We start from the raw sequence: 23,500 nt of genomic DNA, 5'->3' as shown, positions 1-23,500 counted from the left end.
GACCGCTGGGCAAATCCGAGAAGCAAGCCCAGTGTGCCGGGAGGTGACGCGGCCAGGCGGCAGCGCCCCAGGCCTGCTTGGCTTGCGCTGCAAGGAGCCCAACCTTCCCAGAAGCATCCAGGGGGACCACCCGCCTGCCTCCCCTTTCCCATGGCCAGCTATCGAGTGCACCCACCACAGGGCTGGGGGCACTTACCGCATCAGTCCCCGCGGACATGGTGCAACCCCTCTATGGTGGCCGAAGCGCCCCCTACGGACCCACCCTCAGCTCACTGCAGCCTCGGCCACGGTGACAGCCCCAAGCATCTCTCTGAATGCCTGTGCACACATTTCTGAGGACAGAGCTGGAGAAATGGAATTCCTGGGTGGACAGATGGTGGGTAGGTGCCCAATATGCTACTGGAGAAGAGTGGAGAAATAACTCCAGAAAGAATGAAGAGATGGAGCCAAACAGAAAACAACGCCTATTTGGGGGTGTGACTGGTGATGGAAGTAAAGTCCAATGCTATAAAGAGCAATATTGCATAGGAACCTGGAATGTTAGGTCCATGAATTAAGGCTGATTAGAAATAATCAAGCAGGAGATGGAGAGAGTGAACATCGACATTTTAGGAATCAGTGAACTAAAATGGACTGGAATGGGTGAATTTAACTCAGATGACCATTATATCCACTACTGTGGGCAGGAATCCCTTAGAAGAAATGGAGTAGCCATCATGGTCAACAAGAGTCCAAGACGCAGTAATTTGGTGCAATCTCAAAAACAAAAGAGTGATCTCTGTTCATTTCCAAGGCAAACCATTCAATATCACAGTAATTCAAGTCTGTGGCCCAACCACTAATGCCAAAGAAGCTGAAGTTGAACAGTTCTATGAGGACCTACAAGATCTTCTAGAACTAACACCAATAAAATATGTCCTTGTCATCACAGGGGACTGGAATGCAAAAGCAGGAAGTCAAGAGATACCTGGAGTAACAGGCAAGTTTGGCCTTGGGGTACAGAATGAAGCAGGGCAAAGGCTAACAGAGTTTTGCCAAGAGAACGCACTGGTCATAGCAAACACCCTCTTCCAACAACACAAGAGACGACTCTACACATGGACATCAGCAGATGGTCAACACCGAAATCAGATTGATTCTATTCTTTGCAGGTGAAGATGGAGAAGCTGTGTACAGTCAGCAAAAACAAGAGGAGCTGACTGTGGCTCAGATCATGAACTCCTTATCGCCAAATTCAGACTTAAATTGAAGAAAGTAGGGAAAACCACCAGACCATTCAGGTATGACCTAAATCAAATCTCTTACGATTATGCAGTGGAAGTGATACATAGATTCAAGGGACTAGATCTGATAGACAGAGTGCCTGATGAACTATGGACGGAGGTTCGTGACATTGTACAGGAGACAGGGATCAAGACCATCTCCAAGAAAAAGAAATGCAACAAGGCAAGATGGCTGTCTGAGGAGGCCTCACAAATAGCTGAGAAAAGAAGAGAAGTTAAAGGCAAAGGAGAAAAGGAAAGATATACCCATTTGAATGCAGAGTTCCAAAGAATAGCGAGGAGAGATAAGAAAGCCTTCCTCAGTGATCAATGCAAAGAAATAGAGGAAAACAATAGAATGGGAAAGACTAGAGATCGGAAAGACTTGAATTTTCTCTTCAAGAAAATTAGAGATACCAAGGGAACATTTCATCCAAAAGTGAAAGTGAAAGTCACTCACTCATGTCCGACTCTTTGTGACCATGTGGACTATGCAGTCCATGGAATTCTCCAGGCCAGAATACTGGAGTGGGTAGCCTTTCCTTTCTCCAGGGGATCTTCCCAACCCAAGGATCGAACCCAGGTCTCCCTCATTGCAGGCGGATTCTTTACCAGCTGAGCCACTAGGGAAGCCCAAGAATACTGGAGTGGGTAGCCTATCTCTTCTCCAGTGGATCTTCCTGATCCAGGAATCAAACTGAGATCTCCTGCATTGCAGGCAGATTCTTTACCAACTGAGCTAAAAGGGAAGCAGATGGGCAAAATAAAGCACAGAAACGGTATAGACCTAACAGAAGCAGCAAATGTTAAGAAGAGGTGGCAAAAATACACAGAACTATACAAAACAGATCTTAATGACCCAGGTAACCACGATGGTGTGATCACTCACCTCGAGCCAGACATCCTAGAATGCTAAGTCAAGTGGGCCTTAGGAAGCATCACTATGAACAAAGCTAGTAGAGGTGATGGAATTCCAGCTGAGCTATTTCACGTCCTAAAAGATGATGCTGTGAAAGTGCTGCACTCAATATGCCAGCAAATTTGGAAAACTCAGCAGTGGCCACAGGACTGGAAAAGGTCAGTTTTCATTCCAATCCCAAAGAAAGGCAATGCCAATGAATGTTCAAACTACTGCACAATTGCACTCGTCTCACACACTAGCAAAGTAATGCTCAAAATTCTCCAAGCAAGACTTCAACAGTACATGAACCATGAATTTTCAGATGTCAAAGCTGGATTTAGAAAAGGCAGAGGAACCAGAGATCACAGTGTCAACATTCATTGGATCATAGAAAAAGCAATAGAATTCCAGAAAAACATCTACGTCTGCTTCATTGATTACACCAAAGCATTTGACTCTGTAGATCACAACAAACTGTGGAAAATTCTTAAAAGAGAGGAGAACATCAGACCACCTGACCTGCCTCCTGAGAAATCTGTATGCAGGTCATGAAGCAACAGTTAAAACAGAACATGGAACAACAGACTCGTTCCAAATCGGGAAAGGAGTCCGTTAAGGCTCTATATTGTCTCCCTGCTTATTTAACTTACATACAGAGTACATCATGAGGAACGCTGGGCTGGATGAAGCACAAGCTGGAATCAAGATTGTAGGGAGAAATATCTATAAGCTCAGATACACAGATGACACATTTATGGCAGAAAGTGAAGAGGAACTAAAGAGCCTCTTGATGAAAGAGGAGAGTGAAAAAGTTGGCTTAAAACTCAACATTCAGAGAGCTAAGATCACGGCATCTGGTCCCATCACTTCATGGCAAACAGATGGGGAAACAGTGGAAACAGTGACAGACTTTACTTTTTTGGGCTCCTGAATCACTGCAGATGGTGACTGCAGCCATGAAATTAAAAGACGCTTGCTCCTTGGAAGAACCTAGATAGCATATTAAAAAGCAGAGACATTACTTTGCCAACAAAGGTCCATAGACTCCAAGCTGTGGTTTTTCCAGTAGTCATGTATGGATGTGAGGGTTGGACTATAAAGACAGCTGAGCGCCAGAGAATTGATGCTTTTGAACTGTGGTGTTAGAGAAGACTCTTGAGAGTCCCTTGGACTGCAAGGAGATCCAACCAGTCCATCCTAAAGGAAATCAGTCATGAATATTCATTGGAAGGACTGATGCTAAAGCTGATAATGCAATACTTTGGCCACCTGATGCGAAGAATGTACTCCTTGGAAAAGACCCTGATACTGGGAAAGATTGAAGGTGGGAGGAGAAGGGGACGACAGAGGATGAGATGGTTGGATGGCATCACTGACTCGATGGACATGAGTTTGAGCAAGCTCCGAGAGTTGGTGATGGACAGGGAGGCCTGGCCTGCTGCAGTCCATGGGGTTACAAAGAGTCGGACACAATTGAGCGTCTGAAGTGAACTGGGTGGACAGATGCTCTAAAAGCGGATCTTCAACCCCCACTGTCTGTGCTGCTTTGATTGACATTCTCAGCCTGTGTCATCCTGGGCTTGACGGCAACATGGTCAGGCAAGACCTGCTGTCGGATGGATGTCACTAAGGGTTGACCTGTAAGCCCAGCCTCCTCACACCTGCTTTTCTGAATCTCAGATGACATCCCACTCTTTTCTCAAAACTGTCCTGTTCTGTATGCATGTACCATTCATTCAGTAGAATTACGAGAATATTGAAAATGTCGTTTCTTTGTGATTTGTTAAGGGTGAGGTGAATGCACACCCATCCCAGGAATGGGAACCGGGAAAGTTGGGGGGTGGGGAGTGTCCTTGGAACAGAGACTGCAGGTGGCACGCCTCCTCCCTGTTCTTGTCCCCGTGGGCTTCCTCCCAGCAGTTGGGATCGTCCGGGTATGGAATTCTGCACGCTGCTGCTGTCGCTTTCTGCTGGGACACGTCATCATGACTTCCCACAAACCCAGCTTGTGACAGGGAGCCTCGTAAGATCCCAGCGCACGCACCATCCTTTCAGCTCCCTGCTTCCTCCTCTGCTGTATTTACGACACTTCTAATCTTCTGTGAACAATGCACTCACCACATGGCGCCTGACATTGCACTTCGGGCTGGTCCCTCAGAAGCCAGCCTAGAGGCAGCATGACAAAGCCACGTGTGAACTGCATTTATAGGCTCCGATCCTGTTCTGCCAAACTGGTTTCCGAGAGACGGCACTAATTGACACTCTCACCCTGGGCAATTTTGTCTCAACAGCCCTCCCATCCTCTGAGGCTCGAGCTTCGTTTTACTCAGGCAGAAGATGTGAGCAGGAAGCGCGACTTTCTAATGCAAACAGGTGATGCACTAAACTCTGAAGGAAATTCTGCACCATAAGAAGAATTGCGCAAAACATGAAAATAAAATCCAACCATCACCGGGCAGTCTCACTGTCCGTTCTCTTTAAAAGATGTTCTGGGCGGGCAGGTCCCTTTCTCACGATTCAACAAACTAACAAAAAACTAATGTCAAAACCAACGGCAAGTGCCCAGGAAACACCAGCGGGCACTAAGGGCCAGGGAGCCGAGCCCTTGCCCAAAGTCGTGTGGCCTTTTAGTGCAGATGCTCCCCACTGCCCAGCCCAGGACCGGAGCTGCCTGAGGACATCCCAGGAAATCCGCCGAGGGACCCAGGGACACTGATGGTCCCCAGAGCTAGAAGAGTGTCCCTCACAGGATATTTACTGGGACATCCGATTCCAGCCAAGATAGAGTAATAGGAATGAAAACTACCTCCTCAAACGATAATGATGGAAACAAGACAAGGATTCTCTAGACACTGGACATCAGGCAACGCGTGATCCCCGAGAGAAGAGCAACAGATGAGGCGGGAGCTGTGACTGCCCAGCTCGCTGCCTGGAGGGAATTCTCGGGTCCCGGCACAGACAGAGGGGACCAGGTGGAACCCAGCAAACGCCCTGGTTGAAGAGACAGAACCGAGAGTCTGGGGAAGCCAAGGCTACCAGAATCCAGAGGACAGAGAGGCGGAGATGAGCGAGCTGCCCGGGGAGACAGTCGCGGGGAGGCCCCTGAGTGTCCGGCTGGGCACAGGGCCCACAGCATGGACATGCTCACAGATCACAGGGCATTGAGCAATACCCAGGTGTACTCGGTAGCAACTCTTCTTAGCCCCAGACTAAACAGCTCTGAACCTGCGTGACATCTTAAAAAAAAAAAAAAACAAGACCCAAAAGGATCAAACCATTGCCAAGCAACCAAACTGTATTATAAAATAAAGCCCCAAAAGCTTAACAGGAAAACAAAAACATTCAGCTACCAGCAAGGTAGAATTCCCAATGCCAGGCATCCAATAAAAAAATGACCAGGCTTGTAAGAATTAGGAAAATGTGACCCCCAGGCCCCCCCGAAGCAGAACCAGGCTGGACTGGTGCTGTCCTGCAGGCTCCACATAGACGCGCTCGCTGAGTGGACGGCACCTGGTGTGATGGCACCTGGGAAGCCTGAGGTGCCCCAGGCAAGGGGCCAAACCCCTGCCCACGGCTGAGAAAGGCGTGACCTCCGGGCACTTGGTTGGGGGGGGTCTACATGCTCCGGGAACTGATGCACAGATGCTGGGGCAGGGGAAGAAGCCAGTGGGGAAGAGCAAGCGCATGCCTGCTCAGTCGTGTCCGACTCTGCGACCCCCTGGACTGCAGCCCTCCAGGCTGTTCTGTCCATAGGATTCTCCTGGCAAGACTGCAGTGGGCTGCCATTCCCTCCTGCAGGGGATCTTCCCGACCCAGGGATCGAACCACATCTCCTGCTTTGGCAGATGGATTCCTCACCACCAAGCCACCTGGACTGGGGACCAGCTAAATCTGAAGCTGGGTGATCCCTCCAGGGTGACAGGGCTCTAAAATCAAAGGCCACGCAGGGGCCTGGCAGGGCGTGCTGCAGCCAGCCCCTCCACCAGGCCAGCACATTTTATCACTCGTGTGTCGTGGTCGCTCACGGCACCCTCCTGGCACGCAGCCTCTGTCCAAACCCCTCCCTGACTGCAGTGGCCCACGAGACTCCCACCCCATTGCCCCCGAGCCTGCCTGCCCCCCGTGCCATCATCCACCTTCTGCAGAGAGGCACCTCTGCGAGTAGGCACCGCAGAACGAAGGAGGGAATGAACCAGCGGAACTGTAACAAACAGAACGTGAGACCTCAATGAAAACCAGAAAGGGCAAAATGCGTGTTGCAGGAGAGACGTTAGAGATGGAAATCACTTCCCACTGTGACCAGCCGAGCTTCATAGGAATTCGCGGCCGCAGGAGCCTCTGACAACTGGAGGCGCTGCGGTAACAGGCCAGTTACATGTGACTGTGCCGAGCCTCTGTGACGGTGCGGCTTGCACAGGGAGGCTCACTTTGGTGGTTCTTCTAAGTCTGTTTCCTGAGCAGGCAGCTGAGTACCCAGCCAGGGCCCCAGGGGTCTCAGCCACACTTGCAGCCGTGCAGTTATGCAGAGAGGGGTCCTCCCAACGGGCCTGACTGCTGTCCTCCGAGAGGTCCACGTTTGGGGCTTGCATCCAGGAGCTGGCATGTTGGGAGGGCCCCCAGCACCCCCACGGATGGGGGCTCCCTGTGCCTCCCTGCTCTGTCTGTGCTCACAACATTCTGCCCGGGGTTGGAGTTTGGTGTCTGCCCAGCAGAGGGGCCCGCAGGGCTGGCCCCCAGTAAGAACCCCGGCTCTGAGTCTGTGACAAGCTTCCCTGGGGACACGTGTCTCTGTGGGTCTGTGTGTGTCCTTGGGACGGGTTTCTGGAAGCTGGGGCCCGTCTCCCCTGGACCCCAACTCCTCCCCCACTGGACCTTCTCCCATCGCTGGTTCTGCTTCGCAGCTTCTCGCTGTGATGGATCGGAGCCGAGAGGACGGATGTGCCGAGTCCTGAGCGTCCTCCTGCTGGAACCCGGGGTGGCCTTGGGGACCCCGACACGGAGGTCCTCAGGGAGCACGAGACGTGGAAGGTTCTGGTGTTGCCGTGTGAGTGTGAGGTGCTTTAGCTGATTTTTATGACTTTCTTCCACATTTTTAAAGCTGCTTCACCTGCATCCAGTCCCAGGGTGGACCTCCCTCTCTGCTTTCCCTGCCGAGGCTCTGCGAGGCGCCAGCTGAGTTTCACCCACCCGGTCCGTCTGTGTAACATGCAGTGAGCAGGCCCGGGGGGGCTTGGGATCAAAGAGTCCCAGGGAGCAAGTTCCCCCCACCCCAGGAGGGCAGGGCCAGGTGGGGACGGGCAGAGAGCGGCCTCCTCCCCAGCAGGGCTCAGCGAGCTGCAGGGACCGAGGCCATCCGCCGCTGGGGAAGCAGGCTGTCCAGGGACTAGCCAGGTAGGAGACCCTCGTGGCCCCCCAGGCCCTGGCCCCTCCTGAGAGATGACAGAGGAGGGTGTGCTCCTCCCGTAAGAACCGTAATGCTTGACACCCTTGGCGGGACCCTACTCGCCTGTGACCTGGGACGCACACCCAAGCCGCCACCTCCCCGAGCAGAGAGGTGCGGACTGGCGAGCTGAGCAGGCTCTGGAATGACCCGGCTGTCGCTCAACAGAAGTTGTCGGGCTGGTGGAGCCGTGCTTGCTGAGCCTCAGGAATTCCCAGCAGGGCGGCCTGGACCTTCCGTCAGTCTGGACCCTGCAGCGGGGTGGCCACCCGCCAGCTCTGGGGCACCCCCCGCAGGCCCGCCCCCTTCTCCGCTGGCCCTCCGTCCCCCACACTCCCCTGGAGGGGGCCGTGAGCCCGCCCCTTCTCCCCAGCTCTGCCCCCCTCCGCCGTCCCCGCCCTCACCTGGCAGGAGCGGAACTGGCTGACGAGCAGCGTGCAGCGCTGGGGGTCCTTCCGCCCGTCCAGGCTGTCCAGCTCGGCGGCCACCTGGCTCAGCTCCTCGTCTGCATGGTAGAACTGGGCCAGCAGCTGCGGGTCCGACCGCTGTGGGGAGAGCGGAGTGAGCGGGCACCCCGGGTGCGGCCCCTCACCCCAACGGGCCCCTGCGTCCCGTCCCTGTGTGCGTGTGCGGGGGTGACCACAGACGAGGGGCTGGGGAGTGCTGGGGGCCAAGGACGGTGGACTCACCCTTAGGAAGGAGCTTTACTCCGGAGACTAAGCTGAGACCATAAAGGCAGCGGCTGAAGGGAGGGCCGGCTCGGCTGCCCAGCCCCGCCAGCCCCCCAGCCCGCAGCCCAGCTTCCACAACACCAGGAGGAGCGGGGCTTTGGGGTGGGACACCCTCCTCTCAAGAGGCTCAGCTCCCCAGGGGGCCCTTCCAACCCTGGGCCTCGATGTGCCTCCATCCGGCCTGCGGGCCACCTGGTCCCCTGCCCACCCCCGGCTCCAGCCCGGCGGCCACCGTGTGTCCTGTCCACACCTTCCCGGCCACTGCAGGCTTCCACGCGGTCTCCCTTCAGCCCGGGGGCCAAGGGCATGTCCCCTCGATCTGAGTGCAGGGTGAGGACACGCCCACGGGAAGGGGGACGGCGCCCTCGAGCGTGTCTTTACACGAGGGCCCTCCGTGATCGCAGAGAGACGGGAGCGCAGGCTGGACAGCAGGTCAGCCCCTGCTCCCTCCTCCTGCCGCCTGGACTCAGCCCACCCGTGACTATAGAACATAAGGTAACTTGGTTTTGTGATTTCTCAGTTCACTGCTTGGCTGATAGAGCCTGAGTTTCGCCCCTCCCCCAGTGTGGCCCGTTCCCAGGTGGATCTTCCTCCGAGCAGGGGTCTTGGTTATCAGGACCAGGGAGAGTCCCCCGCCCCCAGGGACTTTTCACAGGAGATCGGGGATTCCCCCCCACACCCCCTACCCAGCAAAGGCACCTGAGCCCCCACTACTGAGAATGCAGAACGGGGAACACACCCTGACCAGGGCAGGCCAGACCCCACCCTGCGGGCCCCTGGAGTCTGTGACTCCTTGGTCCCCTCCACGGGCTCAGCTGACTCCCCCAGGACGCCCACCAGTGGCCTCTCTGTGACAAGAGGGGAGCCGGGGTGGGGTCAGCGGCTGGCAGTGCGTTTCTGCCCCCTCCCTGTTGTGCTGACCAGAAGGGGAGGGGAAAGGAGAGGGGCTGGAAGGCGGGCAGCTGCCCGGATGGTGCCCTCACACACGCTTCCCACCACCCTGGTCTCAAGCCCCCCGGGCCCACATCCCTCCATTACGGCCCAAATGGACCCGCTTCCTACCCAGGGGCCTCCTCCTGGTTTCAGAAGCTGGGGGCAGGGAGAGACACCCTTGCCCTCTGACACCAGCCAGGGTTTAACCTGGCACCTTCAGGGTGTGGCAGACACCCACATAAGGGAAAAGGCAGAAGGGAGCTGGAGAGGGCCGCCCGCCCAGGGAAAGGCAGGGAAGAAAATGGCAACATGGTACCGGGGACACCAGCCAGCAGCCCCGAGACTTGGGTGGGCCACACACCTCCAGGACCATGAGCAACAAACATCCTCCAAACCCAGCCTCCCCTCTCTCTGGGGACACGGCCTGGGTGGAGCGGAACCTGTCGCCTGGGAGTGGGAGCACCGAGACGAGCCCTCTGGGCTCACTGTGCGTTGCTTCCAGTACAGTGAAGACCTTAAGACCAGAGCTACAAGTGTGCTGACCGTCAGCAAAAACAGAGAGGCGTGCACAACACGCCACGCTGAAGAACTTAGAGCCTCAGAAGAGAGGTTCTAAAGCCAGCAATTATCCTTATCGTGTTGAAACACAGAAGGCCTGTGTGATTTTAAAATTTTAGCTATATTCCGAGATAGCTTTCCGGCCCCCTCAGAAGGGATGATTTCAAGCAAAGAATCAAAATTCCCCTCTGTGGACGTCCCTGGCAGCCCAGTGGTTAGGACTCTGTGCTTCCAGCGCAGGGGCACGGGTTTGATCCCTGCTCGGGGAACTGAGATCCCGCAGGCCACGACACACAGCCAGAACTGAAAAGATGGAACGAGTTCCCGGGGTGGCTCGGGTTGCCGAGGTGCGGCAGGAGAATCTTGCCGATGGTGTCAGATCCACACCAGGAGACCCAGATGCTGTGAAGACAAAACTTCCAGGCAGGCGTCTAGGAAATGAATGAACACAACTTCAACGATTCAATTTGTGCTGATCAACAGGATCCAAAAGAAAATTTTGGTGCCACATTTCCATTTCTAAGTGTGCAGAGGACAAAGTGAGCACAGCAATCTCTAACCTGGCTCATCACTCAGACCTAAATTGGTCCAGCAGGGTCACCCTCAGGCCAGCTTGGATGCGGGACTGCGGACCTCAGGGAGACAGAGAGCAGCAGAGGACAGACGTTCTGCTGTCCCCGACTTGGATCAGCCAGCCTCATTCAACAACGTTTAACATTACATTTTAAATGAGACTTTCAAATGTCCCTGAGTAAAGTGTCCACGGCAAAGAGAATTGATACGAACAGAAAGAAATACTCACCCTACCCTGAAATAAAAACCATGAGAGAATAAAACAGAGCCCAGTAAGGATATCTTTTTGGCACACGATGTCAATATTTTCTCAAAATAAATTCACAGCAGTGACAGCTTTCACTGTTACAGGACAAAAATAAAATTCACGAAGATAGCACTTAGACAGTTAGATGAGCAGTGAATAAGCAGCCTCCAGTGTCCTTGCCTGGAGAATCCCAGGGACGGGGGAGCCTGGTGGGCTTCTGGCTATGGGGTCGCACAGAGTCGGACACGACTGAAGCGACTTAGCAGCAGCAGCAGCAGCAAGCAGCCTCCAGGAAGGCAAGAGGGAACACAGAAACACAGTGGTGACTGAGCACGTCCGAAGCGCCACAGCTGACAATTCAGAACCGATTCTGTGAAGCCGATGGAACTAACCATCATTCAAACAGCTGCTCTGTGATGCAGGCTGGGGATGTGGGATGCGGACCTGGATGCCTGGGTGTGTGTGAGCTGAGGCCCCGCCCTCAAGCGCCCGTCTGAGCCAGGCGTGTGACGGTGCTGGCGGGACCCAAGCTTCATGAGGCTGGCCAGCTGGGCTGGGGCAGAGCGTGGCAGGATCCATGAGTGCCCCCAGCCCCGGGCAGAGCACCGGTTGTGTCCCAGTAGGCACCACCAGACCCCTCCGTGCCTACTGACCCAGATGAAGAGAACTAATGGCCAAGGTCACATCGGTGGACCCGGCAGAGCCGGCGGTCAGCCCAGGTCTCACTCTAGGGACACTCGGGGGTCCGCGTGGGAAAGAGGGACCAGGACCAGATCCATGACTCTTGCTTCCCAAGTAGGAAGCAAACGCGGCAGCGGGAAAACCTTAGAGAGACGCCTGGTCACCGCAGCGCGGCAGCGTGGTCTCAGCCAAGCTCCAGGAAGGGAGAGGAGGAGGAGGCAGATGGCAGGACAGGTGGGCAGGACAGATGGCAGGACAGCAGCGTGGCCAGGTCGGAAAGGATCAGCCCCCTCCTGTCCCCAGCACAAGCCCGGCGATGGAGAGCAGCCAGCCCCCACACCCCCCCCGCCCCCCAGCAGCTGCCCCAGGACAGGAGCTGGGCTCCGAACCCTTGTTCCCAAGACCACACCCCATGGGACCCCCACCACCCTCACGCTGGGCAGAGGAGAGCCAGACCTCAGTGGCTCCCCAGGTGGGCTGCAGCTGGACAGGCGGCAGGAAGCTCAGGGTGAGGGCTGGTGGGGCCAGCCCAGGCCTGGGCCTCTCCTGGACAAGCTCCCTAGCAAAGCCTCAGACCCTGCTCTGCCAAGCCCAAACACAAGAGCATAGCCGAGAAACCAGTAAAGAGCCTCGGGTCGTGCACACTGAGTCTGGCTGCTCCCCGAGCCGGGCCTCCCACAGCCCGCTGGCCCTCGGGCCCTGGGCACAGGGGAAGCTGCCCAGGCCACACGAGACTGTCAGGGAAACCCACTGACCACGGGCCACCAGGATCGGAAACCCTCCACTGCCTCCAAACAAACACCGAGCCAGGCCCTCCTGTGGGTCTCTGCCACATCCTTCCGTCCCCGGGGCCTGGGGTGCTGGGCAGCCATGACCCCTCTGCTCAAGCCTGGCCTGGCCCACACCAGCGCATCAGGGCCCCAGCGCTGACCTGGTCGCATCACCCATCACCCGTCAGCAGATCGGGAGTCCCAGATGGGCACACACTGCTGTAGTTCCCAGGTGGCAGCCTTGCCTTTGCTGGGTACCCCGCACCCACCCGCACCCAGCTGCCTGCCTTCCCATCCAGGCTCCTCCACCAGGGCCTCGAGGCTGCCCCTCCAGCCCCAGCTCTCGGGAGCTGGGTACCCGGGGTAAAGTCACCGCCACTACAGCCCGGCCTGCTGCAGTCCCCAGGGTCCCAGCGTGGGACACAACCACACGACTGAACAACAAGAGAACCTCCTTTGCAGAGCTGACCGCCGACGGCCCTGCGGCCTCCTAGACAGTCTGCCGAATGCGTGCCCTGAAAGCTTTCGATTCCGGAACCAGTTTAGGCACCCAGAGGGTTGCTTCCCTGCCCCTGCTGTCTCTCCAGGCAGTGTTCCCCCAGGCCGAAAGCCACAGCCAGCGCGCAGGGGCAGTGGCCCCGCCGTGGGTCACTCTGGAGGGCAGCCTGCCTAGGGAGAACCCCCACGGAGGGTCCCTGCCTGTGCGGCACAGCGAGGGCCCCTGGATAACGTTGCTGACCCCCACCACGGGAGGACCGGCTCCAGAGAAGCAGGACCCTGCCCTGGAGGAGGCTGGTCTGGTCCCGCGAGGGTGAGGTGGCCCCGTCGGGCTGGACACCCTCCTTCCAGGGGACAGCTGGGCTCGGGGCCCTGCGACACCCCGGGCACCCACCCGGGCCTTGACCGCGGCACGTGCAGACACAAGGCCTGGAGATGGCTGAGCGTCTCGAGAAGGGTTTTCAGGAGGAGAACGCGTTCTCAGATAAACTCCCAATCGAGTGTTGTGTACATACAGACGGCATGCCGAGAGCACTGATTGCAGGAAATTTAACCACAGCCACTGCAGTGGGCCATAAAGAAGCTCTTCCGCAACCGCAGAGGAAAGGAGCCCAGGGTGGCGACCGCCCTTGGGGGGCAGGGGGGGGTGTTACAGCGGCACCAATGGGAACAAATGCTGTCTGACAGCTGGGCTTTCAAAGTGCAGGAGAGCTTTGAATTTCAATAGGTTTCAGTTTCTTTAAAAAGCATTTTATTTTTAAGACTTATTACCTAGTGAACTTATTAGCATGCCAATCAATTCTGTTCCCTCTCTTCTGACAGCCAGGGGACACTGTCCCAGAAGTCTTGGGCCTTCGGGGTGACACAGGGCCGTGCCCTGTTACCCAGAAAAGCCCTACCTGGTTGACAGCAACCCAGGAAACAGCCACGGAGAGGCTGCGGTCTTCTCAGCTTCTAGGACAGATGGAAATCCACTTATGGGAGATGGGAATTTAAACTGCTTATTACGAATTATTTCTCTCCTTCAAAAAGGACTTGAGATGACTTAATTACAATGCATGTGAATTGAACCTATTTGTTTAATCAGAGCAGCAGCAGCAATCAGAAGTCCGGAATAGGGATCCCGGGTTCTGGGTGATGTGGATTACTGCAGGTGGTTACCCTGATCTCTGCTTTGCCAGCCCAGGCCGGGCCCTCCCCGTGCACGTCCCCCCATCCTGGGCATGTCCCCCCACCGGGTTGGGATGAAGTGGACTGGGAGAGGCCCTTCCTGCCTGGGTCCCAGGAACATGCTGGTTGGGGAGGAACATGGAATCCCCGGAGAGGTCCCCATGGGAGCACCTCAGAGACAGGACCTCAGCGGAAGCCAGCACTGAGGGAGCCCCTGGTGAACCAGGAGGGGAAGCGCACTGCTCTGGACCACCCCCTGAAGGACACAGGACTTGGGAACCCCAGGGTGGCTGCTGTGTCCCGGCACAGACCCTCTGACCGCGTCTCACCCGGGCCGCTTGGGTGAAGCTGCTCCGGATGGGTCTGTGGAGAGGTAGCTCCAGCAGGGTCGGGGGACGAGCCCTGCCACCCCTTCTGCAGAGAGCATGGTCTGGGCTTCTAGAAACACTTTTATTGAGACACGACTCACCTCCCATAACATCCACCTGATTAAAGCATGCAGTGCCAGGCTGAGTATATTCACAGAGCATCCACCATCCCCAGGAACTAAAGTCAGAGTCTTTTCATCGCCCCCAAAGAAGCCTCACTCCCATTCCTAGCATCCCTCTTAACCCAGCACGTCTATGCAGGTGCCTGTTCTGGGCGTTTAACTAAAGCAGACCATGCAAGCTGTGACCGTCCAGGTCTGGCTTCTCTCACTTTGCGTGTGTGCGAGGCAGCTCTATGCAGCAGCGTGCGCCAGCACTGCATTTCTTTTTAAGGCTGAATAGTGCTCCACCATGTGGAGGGACCACATTTTGTTAATCCATCCGTCAGTTGATGGACGTCTGGGTTGTTTCTACCTTGGCCATTATGAATTATGCTGCTACAGACAGGTTTTTATGTGGATATCTTTTCAGCTCTTTTGGGAATAAACCAAAGTGGAATTCCATACAGTGCTAGTCATACAGTGACTATGTTAAACTTTTTGAAAAACTGATTATTTTCCAAACTGGCTGCACCATTTAGCAAAGATGTAAGTGCAAAGTTTCCATGTAAAGTTAACACACAGAAGCCTATTGCATTGCCACACACTAACAAGAAACTACCAGAAAGAAACTAAGAAAACAATTCCATTTACAAGTGCATCAAAAAGAAAATACCTAGGCACAAATTTAGCCAAGGAGGTAAAAGCCCTGTACGGGGAAATCTGTAAGACAGTAATGAAAGGAACTGAAGATGACACAAACAGATGGAAAGGTGTGCCATGCTCATAGGCTGAAAGAATTAATGTTGTAGAAATGCCCACGCTACCCAAGGCAATCTGCAGATTCAATACGATCCCTATCAAAGTATCAACCGTATTTTTCACAGAACTACAACAAATGATTCTAAAATTTGTATAGAAACACAAAGACTCTGAATAGCAAAACCATCTTCAGAAAGAAGAGAAAGAATTAGAGGTGTCATGCATCCTAATTTTAAACTATACTGCAAAGTTATACTAATCAAAACAGCACTGTCCTGGCACAAAAACAGGCACACAGATCAACGGAACACACTAGAGAACCCAGAAATGAACCCATACTTACACGGGCAATTAATCTATGATAAGGGAGGCAAGACAGCCTCTTCAGTAAATGGTGTTGGGAGAACTTGATAGCTGCATGCAAAAGAACCGCACTGCGCTGTCATACCACCTACAGAGACAGAATCCAAGTGGACTAAAGGCTTAAATGTCAGACCTGAACCCGTGAGGCTTCTAAAAGAAAACACTGGCAGGATGCTCTTTGACATCGGTCTTAGATATATATCTATATGTGTATCTGTATATATTTTGCTTTGTCTCCTCAGGCAAGGGAAAGAAAATTGAATATAAACAGATGAGACAGCATCAAACTAAAATGCACCTGTACAATGAAGAAAACTACCGACAAAATGAAAAGGCCAGTTACTGAATGAGGGAAGATATTTCCAAGCGATAATCTGGTAAGGAGAGAGAATCCAAAATATACCCAGGACTCGTGCAACTCAACATCACAAAGCAGCAGAAAATGGACAGAGGATCTGAACAGACACTTTTCCAAAAAGGAGATGCAGGCGGCCAACAGCACATGAAAAGATGCTCAGCATCACGAACTACGAGGGGAATGCAAATCGTAAGGTCACACCTGTCAGAGTGGCCATCATCAGAAAGAACACATGTGACAAGCGTTGGCGAGGGTGTGGAGAAAAGGGAAACCTCGTGTGTTTTCATGGAAATGTAAATCGGTGCAGACACAATAGAGAATGGTATGGAGGTTCCTCAACTGAGAATGAAGCTGCCGCCTGATGCAGGGATCCCACCTCTGGGAATTCATCTGAAGAACATGGAAACACTAATCTAAAGAGATATCTGCACCTCCTTGTTCATCACAGCACCATTTACAACAGCCGAGATACGGAGCCAACCTAAGTGCCCGTCCACAGATGAGTGGCGGAGATGCTGCAGGTACGCACAACGGAAGCGCGCTCGGCTGTCAGAAGAATGGAGTCTTGCCGTCGTGACAAAGTGGATGACGCCTCGTGAGATTAAGTCAGATGGAGAAGAGACAAATACTGCATGATCTCATTTAAATGTGGAATCTAAAAAACAAAACAGGTGAGCAAACATAACAAAACAGAAACCGAGTTTTAGAAAGAGAAAGCAGGTGGTTTCCAGAGGGAAGAGGGGTGAGGAGAGAAAAGGCCAGGGCAACTCGGAGGGACAAGCTTCCGCAGACTAACCAGCCACAGGTGTGAACTGCGCAGCGTGGGGAACAGTAACTGGGTCATATCTTTATCCGGGGACACACCCGCCCATGTCTACCTGCCTCGCCCCGCCCCACGCAGCTAGACTCATCCTGGTGACCCTTTTGAAATGTCAGATCACCACGCTGTGCAACGGGAAGCGAAATGCTGTCGTAGCTCAACTGTACTTCAGAGACAGACAGAGGGGGACCTCCCTAGTGATCCGGGGGCTGGAGCTCTGTGCCGCCAATGCTGGGGGCTCAGGTGTGATCCCCGGTCAGGGAACTAGAACTCACCTGCCACAGCAAAGAGTTCACACGCCGCCACGAAAAACCCAGCACAGCCAAATAAATGTATTTTTAAAAAAAAGGCTTCCAGTGTATATGCTTTAAAACGATACCCGTAGGAAACGAGATAAGACGTGTTATCAGCGATAGGGGTGGCAGAGGGGGACGGGATGAAGCTTCTCATCATAAGAAAAAGAAGCACTAAGGGTGTGACGCACAACATGATAAATAAACACTTGCTCAGCTCAGTCGTGTCCAACTCTGCAACCCCGTGGACCGTGGCACGCCAGGCCTCCCTGTCCTTCACCATCTCCAGGAGCTCGCTCAAACTCATGTCCATCGAGTCGGTGATGCCATCCATCCATCTCACCCTCTGTCGTTCCTATCTCCTCCTGCCCTCAATCTTTCCCAGCATCAGGGGCTTTTCCAGTGACTTGACTCTTTGCATCAGGTGGCCAAAGTATTGGAGCTTCAGCTTCAGCATCAGTCCTTCCAATGAATAGTCAGGGTTGATTTCCTTTAGGATGGACTGGGTTGATTTCCTTGCAGTCCAAGGGGCTCTCGAAAGTCTTCTCCGGCACCACAGCTGGAAAGCATCAGTTATTCGGCACCAATCTTCTTTATGGTCGAACTCTCACATCCGTACGCGACCACTGGAAACACCACAGCTTAGGGACCTTTGTCATCAAAGTGATGTCTCTGCTTTTTAATATGCTGTCTAGGTTGGTCACAGCTTTTCTTCCAAGGAGCAAGCATCTTTTCATTTTGTGGCTGCAGTCACCATCTGCAGTGATCTTGGCACACAAGAAAATAAAGTCTGCCACTGTTTCCACTTTTCCCCATCGATTTGCCGTGAAGTGATGGGACCGGATGCCATGATCTTAGGTTTTGGCCAGCTTTTTCACTATCCTCTTTCACTTTCATCAAGAGACTCTTTAGTTCCTGAGAGCTAAATGGATATTCACTGAAGTGACTGATAACCGTTTCATGGCGTTTGGGAGTCACATCCTCGTGCTGTATCCCTAAAAGTGACACATGTCAATCACACCTTGTGAAACAGAGCTGCATGTCCATCATGTCAATAAAACTGATCACGGAGCAGCAGTGCGGGAGGTCCGACTTCTCCACATCCTCCCCAGCCCGTGCTGCTGTCTGGCTTCCTGATTCCAGCTGTCCCGGGGGGTGTGAAGTGCTGTCTCACTTGGACTGCGTCTCCCTGGTGACCGAGGCCGTGGAGCACCCTCAGGCTGCCGCCGTCTGTCTGTGAGTCTTCTTTGCTCCCATCATCTGCCCGCACACGAATGGAGGTGCCGAGGCGCCCTCGAGACTGACCACATCTGCCCTCTCACAGTCACATAAACAAACGCACGGTCTACACGGAGCCTTCCATGGGGAGAACAAGGGTCTGCTCTGCGGACCCCACCAAAGCTGTGGGCGGGTGTGGATGTGCAGTGTGGCAGTTCCATCAGGATTACGACCCAACTCGCTTCTACAGAGGGGCTTCCTGGTGGTTTAGATGGTAAAGAATCCGCCTGCAATGCAGGAGACGTGGGTTCGATCCCTGGATTGGGAAGATGCCCTGGAGGAGGAAATGGCTACCCACTTCAGTACTCTGGCCTGGAGAATTCCATGGACAGAGGAGCCAGGGGAGGGCATGGCTGCAGTTCACGGGGTCACAAAGAGTTGACGACGACTGAGGAGACCAACAATAAAGAATCGGCCTGCGATGCAGGAAACTCAAGTTAGATCCCTGGGTCAGGAAGATGTCCTGGAGAAGGGAGTGGCTGCCCACTCCGGTACTCTTGCCTGGAGAATTCCACGGACAGAGGAGCCTGGGCTATTGTCCATGGGGTCGCAAAGAGACAGACACAGCTGAGTGACTAACGCTTTGAGAAAAGGGGCCTTAGCAGATGGAAGGAAGGACGGGGCCTTGAAGTGAGGCCATCAGGGATGACCGAACGGCCCCACCTGTTGGGACAAGTGTCCTCACAAGGGGAGGGGCCACACACAGAGAGAGGCCGCGGGGAGAGAGGCGGAGACGGCAGTGAGGCATCTGCAGGCCCTGGGGCGCCCGGCACCCCAGAACCGGGGGGACAAGGACCAGACCCCCTCCCACAGCCCGCAGGAGGGGCCAGCCCTCCCGACACCTCACTTCCAGAGCAGGGGCCTCCCGAACCACGCGAGGCTACACTCCCGCTATTCCCAGCCACCTGCTTCCTGGGCACAGCAGCCATGGGACGGGAAAGCAGCGTCCCCACGCCCTCCCTGACCAACCAGACACACCGCGGCACAGGCAGGGAGGGCCGTGAGCCCCGCTTCTCTGCCCGCAGAGCTCCCCGAGCGCCGCTCGCCCAGGCCCTGCTGGATGCACCGAGGCGTCCTGGGCTCCGCAGAGCCGGCCGGGCTGCAGGCGGGGTGTCCAGGGTCACGTGCCCTGGGTCACGCCTGGGGGCGCTGCGTTTCCTCACATGTCCCCCGCACACACTGTGCCTCTGAGAACAGACATCGACCGCCCCAAGTCCTGGACCCTTTCCACAAGCCTTCCGTCTCTGCAGGGGACGCACCCGCAGGACAGGGGCAGCCTGGGCTCAGGGCTGCGGCTAAGCCAGAGGGAGGCAGGAGGGTCTGCTGAGCGCTCGCCTGCGATCCCACTGTCTGCTGGGGGTGGCGAGGTGTCCCTTGGCGGCTGTCCCTGCTCCCTCCCGGCCTGCGGCTCTGAGGGCCTCCCTCTGATGGCCTGTGCCCCTGCAGGACCAGAGTCTGTCCCTCCGACCTTTCTGGGCAGCACAGAGAGCTCCAGGCGCTTCCACCGAAGCGGGCACAGGGGTCTTGCTGAGGACACAGGAAAGCCTTTGCAACACAGATTCTGAGTCTGGCTCTTCTTGGTCAGACCTGAGGTTTTGGATCCCACTTCTTACAGGGAAGCAGGGGGGCGACTTGGAGCTGGAGGAGGGGAGGTTTGATCTAGGGTGCTGGGGGGGACGGGCAGAGGGAGGGCGGCTCGGGCCTCCGGGCCACTTGAGGACTCGCGGTGCCCACACCCGGCTCCCCGGGCAGTCTCCTTCTGTATTGTGGTTGCTGCTCGGTTTAGCAAATAATGCAAATAAAACTTAGAAGCATTTGAGTCACAGGTTGCTCATCACTAGAGGCACAGATCACAGACAACAAGCCCTCCCCATGCTTTAAAAATAGCCATCCTGACAGAACACCTGTTCTCACCAACACGCTGTTTCACCAGAGGGTAAAAATTATCTGCAGTGGAGTCCAGCAAGGGCCTCTGTTTGGCTTTTATGCATTTTTACAGGATGTTCTGACATATGGCAGAAGAGAAGCAACTGGGACTCTGCTCAGAAAAACCCAAAAAACAAGGATGGGGTTGGTGGAGAAATAGTTCAGATGCAGCTTCTCAAGTCAGGGTAAAACCACACACACACCCACACAGACACACACAGACTCACACATATATACATCTACACACACTGCTCCCCCCACATACACACCCACATACAGACACACACATACATAAACACACACTGCCCCCACATACACACACACACACAGACACACACTGCCCCCACACACACATACACATCCACACAGACACACACACACACTTCCCCCCATATATACACAGACACACACTGCCACCCACACATACACACACACACACACTGCCCCACAAACACACACATATGCATACATCCACACGTGCGCACACACACACATATACACACTGCCCTCCATATACACACCCACACACATACACACACACTCCCCCACCACACAGAGACACACACAGACACAGACACTGCCCCCACACATATAAACACACACACATACACATACTGCCCCACACACACATACACACCCACACAAAGACACACACATACACACACCCGCACACATACACACATATATACATAAACACTGCCCTCCACACACACACATACACACACACACAGTAGACTCCCTTCAGCAACAGTGGACAATTAAAGCTCTTCACATGAACCCCCAACAGTGGCAAAAGCTGAGCAGCTCTGGGCTCCTGCTCTGGGCCCTCCTGTGTGCCCACCCCGCCTCCCCCAAGGGGACCAGACTCTCCCAGCCCTGGCAGGGCAGATCCTAAGTGCTAGGCCATCTGAAAGACAGGCCGGGCAGAGCCTCTGGGACAAGACGTGAGCCCACATCCACCTGAGGGCTCAGGTGAGAAGCTGGCAAAGTCAGGGGGGTACGGGGCCATCCAGAGCAGGACGGGGAGGTGGCCCTTCGTCCTTGGATGCCTGCAGTGCGCCTCCCCTGGGACACAGACTCAGTGTCACAAGGCAGCCTCTCTTCTTTCCCTGACCTGGTTACATCCTCCCTGTAAATGCTGCACTTGGGGGTCCTGTGTTCGGCGCTCAGTCAGGGCCCACCCACGCGGGTGTGTCAGTAGAGAGAGGGATGGTCTGGGCTGCTACAATGCCTGGGGATGCCCCAGAATGGAGAGTCCAGAAATACACCCACACAGACATGGCCGATTGATTTTTGATCAAAGAAACGCGATGGAGAAAGAAGCATCTTGTCAACAAGTAGTGCTGGAGCAACTGGACAGCCATGCGCAGAGCCACGGTCCTTACCTGACTCATCACACGCAGAACCATCGGCCCCAAAGAGGAAATCCGCGACCGTGGCCTTGGCCATGCTTTCTTAAATGGTTCACAGAGAGCGTGAACGATAAAACAGACAAATGAACAAACACCCTGGCTTTCCCCAACATTCTAAAGTTTACTCTTCAAAAGACCCTGTTAAGGAAATGAGAAGTCAAGCCACAGACTTGGAGACAATATTTGTCAAATACATGTATTTCGGAAGAAACATAGAAAGAACTCTCACACTTCAGTCTGAAGACAACTGGATTTTAAAATGAGCAAAAGGTTTGGACACTTAACTAAAGACCTACCCGAAAAGACACTCAAGACGTGTAACAAATTCAGGCCACAGTGACTTACACCTCACGCCTGCCGGGAGGGCTGAAGTTCAGAAAGTCATCATCCAAGTGCTGGCGGTGCTGCAGAGCGACTAGAGTCTCATGTGGCTGGTGGGGGCACAAAGAGGCCCAACCTTTGGAAGACAGAGTGGCAGGTGCTCAAAGAGCTGATATTCGCTGACCAGACGAACCAGCAATTCTATGCCCAGCTGTCCCAAGAGATGTGAAAGCTCCTGTCCACACAAAGACTTGTGCATTACGTTACGGCTTCATCTGTAACAGCAAGAGGTGGAAGCAGCCCACACGTCCACTGCGTGAGACAGACAAGCGGCGGTCCATCCACACGGCGAACACGCCCGTGAGTGACTGACACACTCCACCGCAGGGATGAGTCTTACGGTATCGAGGCTGACTTGAAGCCAGCCCCAAACAGACTGGAGTATATACAATCCCATTTATACACAATTCTGGAAAATACAAGCCTGGCAGGCTGCAGTCCACAGAGTCACGAAGAGTCAGACACAACTGAGCAACTGAACAACATTCCTAATGACAGAATCGGATCAGTGGGTGCCCGATCAGACAGGGGGCACAGTGCACCATCTCAGTAGGGGGCTGGGGGTCAGCGCGAATGCTCAGGGGCAGAGTCAGCGGGAACCCGAGACCCTCAGGGAGGGGACAGGACCCTATGGTTGACGGCCAAGCCACTCATCACACCCGTGCTCCTTCCACCCTTCGAAGGTCCTCAAAGACCCAAAAGCAGGACTGCCACAGGATCCAGAATTCCACTCCTGGGCATGCGTCCACAGACATGAAAACACCAGTCAGAAAAATACATGTGCCCCAGCGCTCACTGCAGCAGCCTTTACAACAGCCAACATGGCGGTAACTTAAGTGTCTGTCGACAGATGAGCGGGTAAAGAAGATGCGTTCTGGATACACCCTGGAATATCACTCAGCCACAAAAAAGATGGAGTCTTGCCATTTGCGACAACACAGATGGGCCTGGAGGGTATTATGCTCAGTGGACTAAGTCAGACAAAGACAAAATACTTACCACTGATGTGTGCAATACTACGTATGACAAGTATCACTGACACATGGAATCTAAAACAAAACAAAGTAGGTAACACGACAAAACAAGGAGCAGGCTCACAGACAGAGCACAGTCCAGCAGTTACCAGCGGGGAGGGCGAAGGGGTGCGGAACCACAGGGGAGGGGACCACAGGGGCGGGGATCACGGGGGGGACCACAGGAGGGATCACAGGGGAGGGGACCACAGGGGCGGGGATCACGGGGGGGACCACAGGAGGGATCACAGGGGAGGGGACCACAGGGGCGGGGACCACAGGAGGGATCACAGGGAGGGGACCACAGGGGAGGGGACCACAGGGGAGGGGGTCACAGGGGCAGGGGTTGAGGTGCAAACGATCACGCATAAACAGGCCACGCGGGTACACTGTGCAGACAGAGCACAGCAATGTCTGCGATGACTATAAATGGAGCGCAACCTTTAAAGCTCGCGAATCCCTGCGCCGCACACCTGCAACTTATATAACACCAGGTACCAAGCAGACTTCAGTTCAAAAGAGGAAGCGCGGAGAGAGGAAGGCCTGGGGCCTGGGACCTCCTCTCCCACCCTCCCGGCGCTGCTGCCCAAGACAGCCCGAGGGGCTGTGTCTTCCGCGTGCTGCCCCCCGAGCACCCCTGGCCACCCTCAGCCACCCTCCTGCC

At 54.7% G+C, this 23,500-nt stretch overlaps 1 protein-coding gene across 2 annotated transcripts in view; it reads right to left on the bottom strand.

Annotated features, from left to right (window-relative positions):
• Positions 1-23,500, bottom strand: part of ZFYVE28 (zinc finger FYVE-type containing 28) — a 100,086-nt gene that overhangs the window by 42,264 nt on the left and 34,322 nt on the right. For both annotated transcript variants that reach the window (XR_016037485.1, XM_055434842.2), the window contains exon 2: positions 8,008-8,148. Coding sequence is in view for 1 of the 2 variants with exons in the window: in XM_055434842.2 (XP_055290817.1) it covers positions 8,008-8,148 (141 nt within the window). In the remaining variant the exon portion in view is untranslated. The remainder of the gene's footprint in view (positions 1-8,007; positions 8,149-23,500) is intronic.

This window comes from Moschus berezovskii, chromosome 5 (genome assembly GCF_049115385.1).
Source record: "Moschus berezovskii isolate FMDL1 chromosome 5, NW_MosBer_1.0, whole genome shotgun sequence".
NCBI classification, from domain to species: domain Eukaryota; kingdom Metazoa; phylum Chordata; class Mammalia; order Artiodactyla; family Moschidae; genus Moschus; species Moschus berezovskii.
The sequence above is the reverse complement of the archived record's forward strand: the minus strand, read 5'-3'. Positions and strand labels throughout refer to the sequence as shown.